This window comes from Stomoxys calcitrans, chromosome 3, assembly GCF_963082655.1.
Source record: "Stomoxys calcitrans chromosome 3, idStoCalc2.1, whole genome shotgun sequence".
Lineage (NCBI taxonomy): Eukaryota > Metazoa > Arthropoda > Insecta > Diptera > Muscidae > Stomoxys > Stomoxys calcitrans.
The window spans coordinates 17837299-17850356 of record NC_081554.1 but is presented as its reverse complement, the minus strand read 5'-3'; the positions used below and the strand labels follow the sequence as shown (position 1 = coordinate 17850356).

General features: G+C 32.8%; 1 protein-coding gene across 2 annotated transcripts in view; it reads right to left on the bottom strand.

Annotated features, from left to right (window-relative positions):
* Window positions 1–11554, bottom strand: part of LOC106080952 (protein spaetzle 3) — an 80309-nt gene extending 68755 nt beyond the window's left edge. Inside the window, exons 1-2 of one of the 2 annotated variants that reach the window (XM_059365845.1) lie at window positions 11518–11547; window positions 9807–11056 (exon numbers count right to left, since the gene is read on the bottom strand). In XM_059365845.1, the coding sequence (XP_059221828.1) occupies window positions 9807–10887 (1081 nt within the window). In that variant the 5' untranslated portion in view covers window positions 10888–11056; window positions 11518–11547. Of the gene's footprint in view, window positions 1–9806 lie in introns of both variants that reach the window. The other variant, XM_013242581.2, reaches the window with a different exon arrangement.
* Between the last annotated feature and the right edge of the window lie 1504 nt (window positions 11555–13058).

Sequence of the window (13058 nt, the reverse complement as noted above, 5' to 3'; positions counted from 1 at the left end):
AAAAATGTATATACTTTGTTGTGGCCCAAATCATTTTTTCGATAAGTAACAAACAATATGAGGATGATAGTACACCCCCATCCTATGGTGAAGGGTATAAACCAAAATTATTGCAAAACTAATGTAGTCACTTGCAGTACAAACGATTATGTTTTAGAATTTCATTAACGAATTTCAATTTTCTTCAAGACACCAGATCTAAGCAATGATGCTAAATTAATTCCGGTCTATGCGGCTTGGGGGCTTGTGGTTATACCGGTCTTTTGGCTTTCGTAGCTGATGATGTTGCGGTTTGTTTTTAATATATATATATTTTTTTTTTATTTCTTTACTTCTTCTATTTTGAATCTTTTTAGATAACCAGCAATCAAAGAACACAAATTCGGTATATCTGTCAACATTGACTCTCTGTCAGTGGCCAACAACAATACATCTTCCAGCGGAGATGCTCGTGCAGGCTTTCAAAATCTCAAAAAAGAAACGAAGAAAACATTACTCAGTCACAGACGATATCAATCAGCATCTGAAATTGATGATTGTAGAAGTTAGTGAGTTTGTGATTTTTTGTGCTATAGACCAAGAGTGTACAAACCCACAAACCGATACTCGCACTCGCGTGTAAGTTAACCCAATTCACTGTGTTAACTGTTTTTTTTTGCTTTTGGGTTTTTTCTTCTTCTTCTTCTTCTTCTTCTTCTTGTGTTTATTTGGGTTTTGCTTTTGGGAAGAACCAAGTCTTCTGCTTTTTGACACATATCGAAGATGTTGTCTTATCTTTTCTTGGCTTGTCTTGTCTTGACCTTCCTCAAGTATTATTTTATAGGCCTTTAACCTTGCGTGTGCTTTGTGTTTGTTATTTTTGTTTTAAAATTTTTTTTTTATTCTGTTCAAACCATTTGCTAAGTGTTGCTGATGCTGTGTGGAATGAATGCAAATGCTTTGTTAGAAGTTGGAGTGATTGGACATTTTATGACTTTTAAGGGGGAAAACTTCTGAATTTTAACATTTCAAAGTTATTGAAACTATTAAAGTGGCATATGTATAAAGTTTAATTTACACATTTTATTGAATTGTGAAATCATCATCCACAGATAGATGGAAATACTTTTTAAGAAAATTTAAGTAAAAACAGGGCCTTGCAATGAAGAAAATATGTAAAATTTTCTGGAAAATTGCAATTAATTTTTTAGGAAATTATTCGACATAATTCAAAAATTTTAACCCCAATTTACAAAAATTTTGTTTTTTTTTAAAGCAAGTAAAGAAAAACTGTGTTTTAGTAACGAAAGACTTAACATACAAACCTTTTAAGAAATAAGAACTTAGTATTTTATATCCAATTTTTAAAATTTACTGCACACTTATTGCCTTGATACCATATCCTTGCATAAATCTAAGCAAACATGATGTCGGATAAACATTTCCAATATCCCTGATATGGTCATTCGATATCAAAAGACTTAAGCAATGAACCCTCTTTAAAAAAAAACAAGTAAAAGCGTGCTAAGTTAGGCCGAGCCGAATCTTATATACCCTCCACCATGGAGCGCATTAGTCAGTTCTTTTCCCGGCATCTCTTCTTAGGCAAAAAATGATATAAGAAAAGATTTGCTCTGCTATTAGAGTGATATCAAGATATGGTCCTGTTTGGACCACAATTAAATTATATGTTGGAGACCTGTGTAAAATGTCAGCCAATTCGAATAAGAATTGCGCCCTTTGGGGGCTCAAAAAGTAAAATAGAGAGATCGATTTATATGGGAGCTGTATCGGGCTATAGACCGATTCAGACCATAATAAACACGTATGTTGATGGTCATGAGAGGATCCGTCGTACAAAATTTCAGGTAAATCGGATAAGAATTGCGCTCTCTAGAGTCCCAAGAAATCAAGACCCAACATCGGTTTATATGGCAGCTACATCAGGTTAAGGCCCGATGTGAACCATACTTGGCACAGTTATTGAATATCATAGCAAAACACGTCGTGCAAAATTTCATCCCAATCGGATAAGAATTGCGCACTTTAGAGGCTCAAGAAGTCAAGACCCAAGATCGGTTTATATAGCAGCTATATCAGGTTAAGGCCCGATGTGAACCATACTTGGCACAGTTATTGGATATCATAGCAAAACACGTCGTCCAAAATTTCATCCCAATCGGATAAGAATTGCGCACTCTAGAGGCTCAAGAAATCAAGTCCCAAGATCGGTTTATATGGCAGCTATATCAGGTTATGGAACGATGTAAACAATACTTGGTATAATTGTTGGATATCATAACAAAATACGTCGTGCAAAATTTCATCCCAATCGGATAAGAATTGCGCACTCTAGAGGCTCAAGAAGTCAAGACCCAAGATCGGTTTATATGGCAGCTATATCAAAACATGGACCGATATGGCCCATTTACAATACCAACCGACCTACACTAATAAGATGTATTTGTGCAAAATTTCAAGCGGCTAGCTTTACTCCTTCGGAAGTTAGCGTGCTTTCGACAGACAGACGGACGGACATGGCTAGATCGATATAAAATGTCGCGACGATCAAGAATATATATTCTTTATGGGGTCTCAGACGATTATTTCGAGTAGTTACAAACAGAATGACGAAATTAGTATACCCCCCATCCTATGGTGGGTAGGGTAGGGTATAGGGTAGGGTATAAAAATATTGGCTTGAGACTAGGGTAGAATGTGGAGTATGGATTTTCATGCATTATTATACCCTCCACCATAGGATGGGGTATACTAATTTCGTCATTCCGTTTGTAACACTTCGAAATATGAGGAGTGCGTCTGTCGGAAGCACCCATACATTCAAAGAATTAAAGATAGGCGCTTGAAATTTTGCCGAAATACTTGTTATTAGTGTAGGTCGGTTGAGATTGTAAATAGGTCAAATCGGTCCATGGTTTGATATAGCTGCCATATAAACCGATCTTCCAATTTGACCTTTTGAGCCTCTTGGGGCCGCAATTATTACTCAATTTGACTGAAATTTTCGAGTTGATACTTTTCTATGACTTGCAGGCATGACAAGTACAGTTTATTTGAAAAAAAAAACAATTCAAAGAACTTGACAAATGCGATCCCTGTTGGAGGGTATATAAGATTCAGCCGGCCGAACGTAGCACGCTTTAACTTGTTATACCCTACACCACTACTGTGGTACAGGGTATTATAACTTAGTGCATAGTGCTTTGTGGAGGCCACCGTAGCGCAGAGGTTAACATGTCCGCCTGGGTTCGAATCCTGGCGAGACCATCAGCGGTGGTTTTTCCCTCCTAATGCTGGCAACATTTGTGAGGTACTATGCCATGAAAAACTTCTCTCCAAAGAGGTGTCGCACTGCGGCACGCCGTTCGAACTCGGCGTTCGATGATAGGAGGCTCCCTATCATTGAGCTTAAAGTTGAATCGGACTCCACTCATTGATATGTCAGAAGTTTGCCCCTGTTTCTTAGTGGAATATTCATGGGCAAAATTTTCATTTTGCATTTGTTTGTAACACCCAGTAGGAAGAGAGAAAGTCCCATTGATAAGTAGACCGATCGATTCAGAATCACTTTCTGACTCGATTTAGCGAAGTCCGTCTGTCTGTATGTCTGTCCATGTTAATTTGTGTACAAAGTACAGGTCGCAGTTTTCAACCGATCGTCTAAAAATTTGGTATAGGCATGTTTTTCGGCTTAGAGACAAAGCCTATTAGAACTGGAAAAGTCGGTTCAGATTTGGATAAAGCTCCCATATATATATGTTCGTCCGATTTGCAGTAATAATGCAATAAAATGGTCATTTGTTAACCGATTCTCTCGAAATTTGGCAGAAAGGATTTTGTCTTGACTCTCGACATAACTGTTGAATTTCATGGAAATCGGTTCAGATTTAGATATAACTTTCATATATATATCGCCTGATTTTAATTTCTATAGTCACAGCAAGCGCATTTATTGATCAATCTTGCCGAAATTTTAAACAACCACGACTACCACAATATCTGAGAAGTTTGCTTGAAATCGGTTCAGATTTAAATATAGCTCCCATGTTCGTCCGGTTATGAGATATATTGCCATAAAGTGCTCATTTGTTAACCGATTCTCTCGTAGTTTGGCAGGAAGGATTTTCTTGTGACTTTTAATATTACTGGTGAGTTTCATAGAAATCTATTCAGATTTATATATAGCTGTCATATATGTATATCGTCCGATTGTCACTTCTAAAGCCAGTGCAAGCGCAGTTATTGACCAATCTTGCCAAAATTTTGCACAACGCTTTCCTCGACGACTACCACTATATCTGAGAAGTTTGCTCAAAATCGGTTTGGATTTAGATATAGCTCCCATATATATGTTCATCAAATTTTGGCTAATTTGCAATAATATTGTCATTTGTCAACCGTAGTTATTTAAGTTTGAACATATGTGCTCGAAATGTGATACGGATTGTTTAATAAGTCATCTGAAAACATCAGCCGAGGCCCATCAAAATTGGTTTAGAATTGGATATAGCCCCACATTGTACTTATAGGGTAGGAATAGGGTATTATATAGTCGGCGCCGCCCGACTTTTGCCCTTCCTTACGGGTTTTTATCATGATTTAGCCGATCAGCAAGTGCGGTGGTAGTTTTAAAAAAATAATTTTGTGTTTTGCACGTGGCAAGAAGAACCATACATGTGAGATAGTTAAGAAATAACAAGTAAAAGCGTGCTAAGTTCGCCCAGGCCGAATCTTATATACCCTCCACCATGGATCGCATTTGTCGAGCTCTTGCCACGTTATCTCTTTTTAGGCAAACAAAGGATAAAAGAAAAGAATTGCTATGTTATTGGAACAATATCAAGTTATGGTTCATTTCGGACCATAATTGAACTGAATATTGGAGACCATAGTAGAGGTCATTGCGTAAAATTTCAGCCAAATCTAGTAAGAATTACGCACTTTAGGGGCTATAGAAGTAAAATAGGGAGATCGGTTTCATTCACTCATGCCACTTTCGATACGTATGTTGAAGGTCATAAGTGAAGCCGTTGTACAATATTTCAGCTAAATCGGATAATAATTACGACCTCTAGTGGCTCAAGAAGTCAAGACCACAGATCGGTTTATATAGAAGCTATATCAGGTTATGGACCAATTTGAACTATTGTTAGCACAGTTGTTGAAAGTCATAACAAAACACCTCATGCAAAATTTCAGACAAATGGGATCGAATTGTGCACTCTAGCGGCTCAAGAAGTCAAGATCCCAGATCGGTTTATATGGCAACTATATCAAAACGTGGACCGATATAGCCCATTTATAATCTCAACCGACCTATACTAATAAGAAAGTTAGCGTGATTTCGACAGACAGACGGACGGTCGGAAGGACATGGCTAGTTCGACTTAAAATGTCATGACGATCAAGAATATATATATACTTTATGGGGTCTTAGATGAATATTTCGAGGTGTTACAAACAGAATGACGAAATTAGTATACCCCCATCCTATGATGGAGGGTATGAAAAAAACATAAACTTCGCCATATTCCTTAAATTATGGGTACAATACAAAATTTTACCCCAATTTTTGGTACTATTCTTAAAGCAAAACCTTTTTTTGTCAATGAAAAAGGTTTTTAACAATACAATTTTTGCGCTCTGTACATACACACATGCATATACACATCTCTCGATTTAAGTTCATTCAATAATCAATTTCAGTTTTTTTTTTGTCAAATCGCCTGTCATTTGGTGGTTTTGACCATTTATGTTTTAAAATGTTTTAAATGAATGCTGAATATAATGGCGGCATTCATTCAAGTGTTAAAAGCAAAATATAAAATAAAAAAAAATAAAACCAAATTGTCACACACAAAACTCACATAAAAAAGTTTGCTTTAGGTGACATTCAAGCAACATATTGACAGATAGTTATCATCAAATGAAATCACGCATCGTTATGGCATCTTCTTTGGTTAAATGTCAATGAGATTGATATCTTACAGCGATTTATTGTTAGTGTGAGAAAAATATTTGCTTTGATGGGAAAGAAAAATATTTTTGTGAAGTTTTAAGTTTTATAGACAATAATTTTAATATAAATCACAAAATTTCGCTCAGAACAAAGTTTGAAAAAAAAAATATTTCTAAAAGCAGATTTTTATAAATTTTTCTCTGAGATAAAGTTTTGTTAAAAATAATGTCTACAGACAATACGAGTATTTTGTTAAAAATGTTCATTGAAGACAAAATTTTAAATAAAGATTTCTCTAAACACAACATTTCAAAGAGATCATCACTATGGAAAAATTTTTCTTTAGAAAATTTAATGAAATTTTTCCTGAAGGCAAAACTTCTATGAAATTTTCTTTAAAAAAATATCATCACTATGGAAAAATTTTTCTTTAGAAAATTTAATGAAATTTTCCCTGAAGGCAAAACTTCTGCGAAATCTTCTCAGAAAAAAATATCATCACTATGGAAACATTTTTCTTTAGAAAATTTAATGAAATTTTCCCTGAAGGCAAAACTTCTATGAAATTTTCTTTAAAAAAAATATCAAGGAGATCTTCTTCAAAGAAAAAGTTTTTATAAAATTTTCAATAAAAATAAAATTATGGTAAAATTCAAATTCAACAAAATTTTCTTAAAGCTAAATTTTAGTAAAATTGTTTGTAAAAACAAAATTTTGTCAATGCAAATTTCCCTAAAGCCTGGTGCTACGTTCGTTTTTCACCTTTGAAAACTCATGTTTTTCGCTATAACTTTTTTGGAACACTATACAGATATCAATGATAACATAGAAATTCTATCATAACTAATGAGGAAATGTCCTACGGAATGAAATCAGCGTGTTTTTTTGCTTTGAAAGCTATTACCTTAAAAAAATAATTGGCAAAAAGCGTACGTACTACCAGCCTTAAGGACAAAAAAAATGTTAATTTAATTTTCTCTTAGGACGACATTTTAAAAAAATTTTGCTCTAAAGGCAAAATTTCCATGAAACCAAATTTCATTGAATCATCAATGAAATTTACCCAAATATACATAATTTTAATGAAATTTTCTCTAAATTTCTCTGGGGGAAGGGAACTTTTATTAACATTTTCTTTGGGCAAGGATACACTTCTCACCCTTTCCCTAGGGGAAAGTACTTTCATTACCCTTTCCCTTGGGGGAGGGAACTTTTATTACCCTTTTGCTTGAAGAAGGGTACTTTGATTACCCTTTAATTAGGGAAGGGTACTTTGATTACCCTTTAATTAGGGGAAGGGTACTTTTATTACCCTTTTTTTCCTTGGGCGAGAAACTTTAGTGAAGTTTTCCATAAATTTCACTTAGGAAAATGTATTTTGTTAACCTTTCCCTTGGCAAAAGGTACTTTTATTAACTTTACTTTATTTAATTACTTTTATTAAAAGTATTACTTTTATTAAAAGTACCCTTCCCCAAGGGAAAGGGTACTTTTACTTTTACCCTTTCCTTGGGGAAGGGTAAATTTACTAACCTTTCCTTTGGGGGAGGATACTTTTCTTACCATTTCCCTTGAGGAAGGAACTTTTAATTCCCTTTCTCTTAAGGAAGGGAACTTTTATTACCCATTTGCTTGAGGAAGTGTACTATTATTACCCTTTCTCTTGGGGAAGGATAGTTTTCTCTTCTATCTTGGGGAAGTGTAATCTGATTAACATATCCTTTGGGGAAGGATAGTTTTCTTACCCTTTCCCTTGTGGAAGATATTTTTATCACCCTTTCTCTTGGGAAAGGGAACTTGTATTGCCCTTTTGCTTGAAAAAGGGTACTTTTATTATCCGTTCCCTTGGGGATATATACTTTTATTACCCTTTTTCTTGGAAAAGGTCTTTTTATTAAACTTTCCATCGGGGGAGGGAAGGGAATTTTTCCTTAGGGAAGGGAATTTTTATTACTTTTTCAGTTGGGGAAGGATAGTTTTATTACCCTTTTTCTTGGGGAGGGAAACTTTAATAAACCTTTTGCTTTGGGAAGTGTACTTCTATTACCCTTTCTCTTGGGGAAGGGTGCTTTTATTACCCTTTCTCCTGGGGAAGGGTACTTTTATTACCCTGTTACTTGGGGAAGGGTACTTTTAGTACCCTTTTCCTTGAGGAAGAGCACTTTTGGTACCCTTTTCCTTGAGGAATAGTACCTTTAGTACCCTTTTTAGCCTTTTCCTTGAGGAAAGGCAATTGTACTACCCATTTTTTTATTACCCTTTCCCTTAGGGAATGTACTTTTATTACCCTTTCACTTGGGAAAGGCATTTTTATTGCCCTTTCCCCTTGGGGAAGGATACTGTTATTACCCTTCCCTAAGGGAAAGGGTGCTTTTATTACTCTTTCCCTTGGGGAATGGTATTTTTGTTACCCTTTCACTTGGGGAAGGTATTTTTATTGCCCTTTCCCTTGGGGAAAGGTACTTTTATTACCCTTCCCCAAAGGGTGCTTTTATTACCCTTTCCCTTTGGGAAGGTACTTTTATTATCCTTTCACTTGGGAAAGGTACTTTTATTATTCTTTCACTTGGGGAAGGTATTTTTATTACCCTTCCCCAATGGAAAGGGTGCTTTTATTACTCTTTGCCTTGGGGAATGGTATTCTTGTTACCCTGTTCTCTTGAGGAAGGTTATTTTATTAACCTTTCCCTATGGTAGAGGCTTTTATTACTCTTTCCCTTGGGGAAGAGTACCTTTATTACCCTTTTCCTTGAAGAAGGTACGTTTTTCCATTTGAAAAGGATACTTTTATAACCCTTTCCATTGTGGAAGGGTGCTTTTATAACCCTTTCCCTTGGGGAAGAGTACTTTTATTAATCTTTTCCTTGGGGAAGTTACTTTTACTACTCTTTCCCTTGGGGAAGGGTACTTTTATTGCCCTTTCCCTTGTGAGAGGGTACTTTTACTAACCTTGCCCCTAGAGGAAGGATACTTTTATTACCCTTTCCCTTGGGGAAGTTTACTTTTATCAGCCTTTCCCTTTGAAAAGGGTACTTTTATAACCCTTTCCCTTGGGGAAGGCTACTTTTGTTGTCCTTTCCCTTGGGTAAGGGTATTTTTATTACCCCTTCCCTTGGGGACCCCTTGGGGAAGGCTACTTTTATTATCCTTTCCCTTAGATTCCAAAAAAAATTTGCCTTAAGAAAAAGTTTTAATGAAACTTCATCTTAATCTACTTTTCAATTTCAAAAAACTTAAAAAGAAATGTAAGTGATATTTTTTGAAAGAAAGACTTGCAATAAAATTTACTCTAAATGAAAAATTCGAAATATCAAAGGTAATTTCTGTTAAACAAAATTCAAATTAACTTTTTCTTAAAGTATTTAATTTTGTTGTTGGTTTAACCAGCTTAGACCAATGTGTTTTTATTTCTTGCTTCTATTTCAAAACAAAACAACAAAAACCCTTTAAAGAGTCACTGCATTTGTGGTGGGTTAAATGTATCAAGGGGCGGGCTGCAATGATCGCGATTTCGACCTTTGCCAGAGGCCTCATCAGGCTGCTATGCCACCACAAGATTACATGCTTCCACCTACTCACTAATTAGTGAGCAGTGCAATGGTTGAAACATGCCTATTGAATGAGATATTGGGTCTTGAAATTTAACCTCTTCTTATAGCGTAGTAAGAGAAAAGTTAAATTCAAACAGCTATGAGCATAGTAGCATCATATTGATATTTATCAAACTACCATATTGGCTGGTGTACAGTGCAATCACTTCATCCAAATTTGTATTTTTGCAACGTGTTTTTACACGAAATCTCTTTTATAGTCAAAGCAATAAAACCCTTAATAATTTTTAACTTACCTTTCACCGCCTCACCATGATCTTCAGCATCATAATAATTTTCATCTTCTACCTCGCCCTCTTCCAGATCATAATCCAAAACAGCATGTACCCCCGTTCTAGAACCTTGGCCAGCTTGGACTCTGGTAAAGCCTGGTGGTCTATCGGGATAGGGATCATTTGAATTGTCAGCAGGATTTTGAGTAGCGGAATTATCAGCGTTATTGCCAACAGCAGCAACACCATATGTGGCAGCAGGCGTCTCAATATTGGGACCAGTTATGCCATAATTAGTGGCTGCATTTGTTGGAGCACCATTGGCACCGACACCACCCTGTGAAGATCCTGCAGTTATACGAGTTTGTTGATGATTTTGTTTAGATGAGGCAAATGAATTAAAGTACTGTTGGTGTTGTTGTTGTTGCTGTTGCAATGGTGGTGGTTGCTGATTGTTATTGTTGTTGTTATTATTATTATTATTTTGAGGCTGTGGAAATCTCGAATAACTACCCTCGCCATAAGTGCGAGTATTCGAACTACCTGAGTTGGAGGTTAGTGCTGAAGCTATCGATGTGGCCGTAGAGGAGGAGGATGACGATGACGTGGATGAGACTGCAGTTTTGTAAACCACATTTTGGTTATTCGGTGCTAAATGCTGTTGTGTTTGTTGCTGCTGTTGCTGATGGCTGTTAATGTGACTAAATTGTTGTGGTGGATGTTGATGATACTGTTGCTGCTGTTGTTGCTGCGCTTGATGATGATATTGGGTATTACGAGTACCTGGTGGTGGTATTGGTGGTAAGTATGTATTTTTACGCCTACCATTGCTGTTGTTGTTGTTGTTGTTATTGTTGTTGCTACTATACTGATACGATGTCTGTTGCGGTGGGGCATAGGGATTATTCTTATAGAAATCTGAACCAGCTGGCGGTGCTGCCCCATCATCGGGTTGCTGTTGATGATCCACCGGAGAGTAGAGAAGATTATTTGTACTTGCTGCCAATTGATGGTGTATGGGATGCAATGGTGATACCGTGGGACTCCATGGCACCGAAGACTGCGTTAGGGCCCCAAAGGGCAAGGAAAAGTTTGTAAGTGACATTTTCTAGTTTAGCTTTGGGATTTTTGAACACAAAATTTTCAATTTTTTTGCATATTTCTTGGGTAAGCACTTTTTATTTCAAAAGCGAAATGCTCTACGCAAAACAAAAGACTTAGAACACAAACTTTTTTTGTTAATGATTTCTATGTTTTGAACGCATGTGCCGCTACTTGAAGACAAAACAAAAAACACTTGCCAATTTGTTTCATACAACAAGAACAACTAAAGAAATACTTGTTAATTATTTCAATTTAAGCACTTTTATGCTAATTTCCTATTTTGATTTTTAAACCAAGCAACAATACAAAAAAAAAAGTGCCAACAATTTTTATCATTCTTTAATTGCTATGGAATTGATTGAAAGCACTTCTGGTTTTGTTTTTTCTCTTTTTTTTGCTTTTTTATTTTTTCTTTGATTTTTTGCCTTTTTTCTTTTGTTATTGTTTTTTATTCTATTGAGTGAGCAAGTGAATAATCGCGCGCGCTTCTATCGTTTTGATTAATTAAAAACTGCTGATTTGTTTCCGTCCGTCGCTCGCTCGCTATACTCATAACTCAAGAGTATGAATATATTTTTGAACTAAGTCTACCGTTCGTTCGTCTATTTGTTTATTCAAGTTAAACACGTACCGCAAAACTAAGCGCTAACACAACCGTCTCAAGCGAGCTATTGCCAACGACTAAAGCCTTAAAGGGTTTGTGCTTTTAAAGTTTAACTTACTCGATTAAAATCAAAACTGAAACACATTCCGACAGCAAACTAAACTGTCAAGAGACCATTGGCGCTCTGATGGTTAACTAACTATAGCCATACTTGTGAGGTGGCCACATTTGCAAGAAATGACTTGAAAGTGGGTGTTTTCTTTTAAAGAAATCCCCCATGAATTTTTGATGTATTTGGATGAGAATTGCTTCCTGTAGGTGTTTAAGATAGTAGATATTAACAACAGTGCCAAGTAAGATATGAATCAGTCTATAACCTTATGTAGGTGTTAAAGAAATTAGAAATTAAGAATTTAATTTTTTACATTTTATTTTATTTTATTTTATTTTTTTATTTTTAGGTTTTATTTTATTTTATTTTTTTGTTTAATTTTATTTTTTTATTTTGTTTTTATTTAATTTTTTTATTTAATTTAATTTAATTTAATTTAATTTAATTTAATTTAATTTAATTTAATTTAATTTAATTTAATTTAATTTAATTTAATTTAATTTAATTTAATTTAATTTAATTTAATTTAATTTAATTTAATTTAATTTAATTTAATTTAATTTAATTTAATTTAATTTAATTTAATTTAATTTAATTTAATTTAATTTAATTTAATTTAATTTAATTTAATTTAATTTAATTTAATTTAATTTAATTTAATTTAATTTAATTTAATTTAATTTAATTTAATTTAATTTAATTTAATTTAATTTAATTTAATTTAATTTAATTTAATTTAATTTAATTTAATTTAATTTAATTTAATTTAATTTAATTTAATTTAATTTAATTTAATTTAATTTAATTTAATTTAATTTAATTTAATTTAATTTAATTTAATTTAATTTAATTTAATTTAATTTAATTTAATTTAATTTAATTTAATTTAATTTAATTTAATTTAATTTAATTTAATTTAATTTAATTTAATTTAATTTAATTTAATTTAATTTAATTTAATTTAATTTAATTTAATTTAATTTAATTTAATTTAATTTAATTTAATTTAATTTAATTTAATTTAATTTAATTTAATTTAATTTAATTTAATTTAATTTAATTTAATTTAATTTAATTTAATTTAATTTAATTTAATTTAATTTAATTTAATTTAATTTAATTTAATTTAATTTAATTTAATTTAATTTAATTTAATTTAATTTAATTTAATTTAATTTAATTTAATTTAATTTAATTTAATTTAATTTAATTTAATTTAATTTAATTTAATTTAATTTAATTTAATTTAATTTAATTTAATTTAATTTAATTTAATTTAATTTAATTTAATTTAATTTAATTTAATTTAATTTAATTTAATTTAATTTAATTTAATTTAATTTAATTTAATTTAATTTAATTTAATTTAATTTAATTTAATTTAATTTAATTTAATTTAATTTAATTTAATTTAATTTAATTTAATTTAATTTAATTTAATTTAATTTAATTTAAT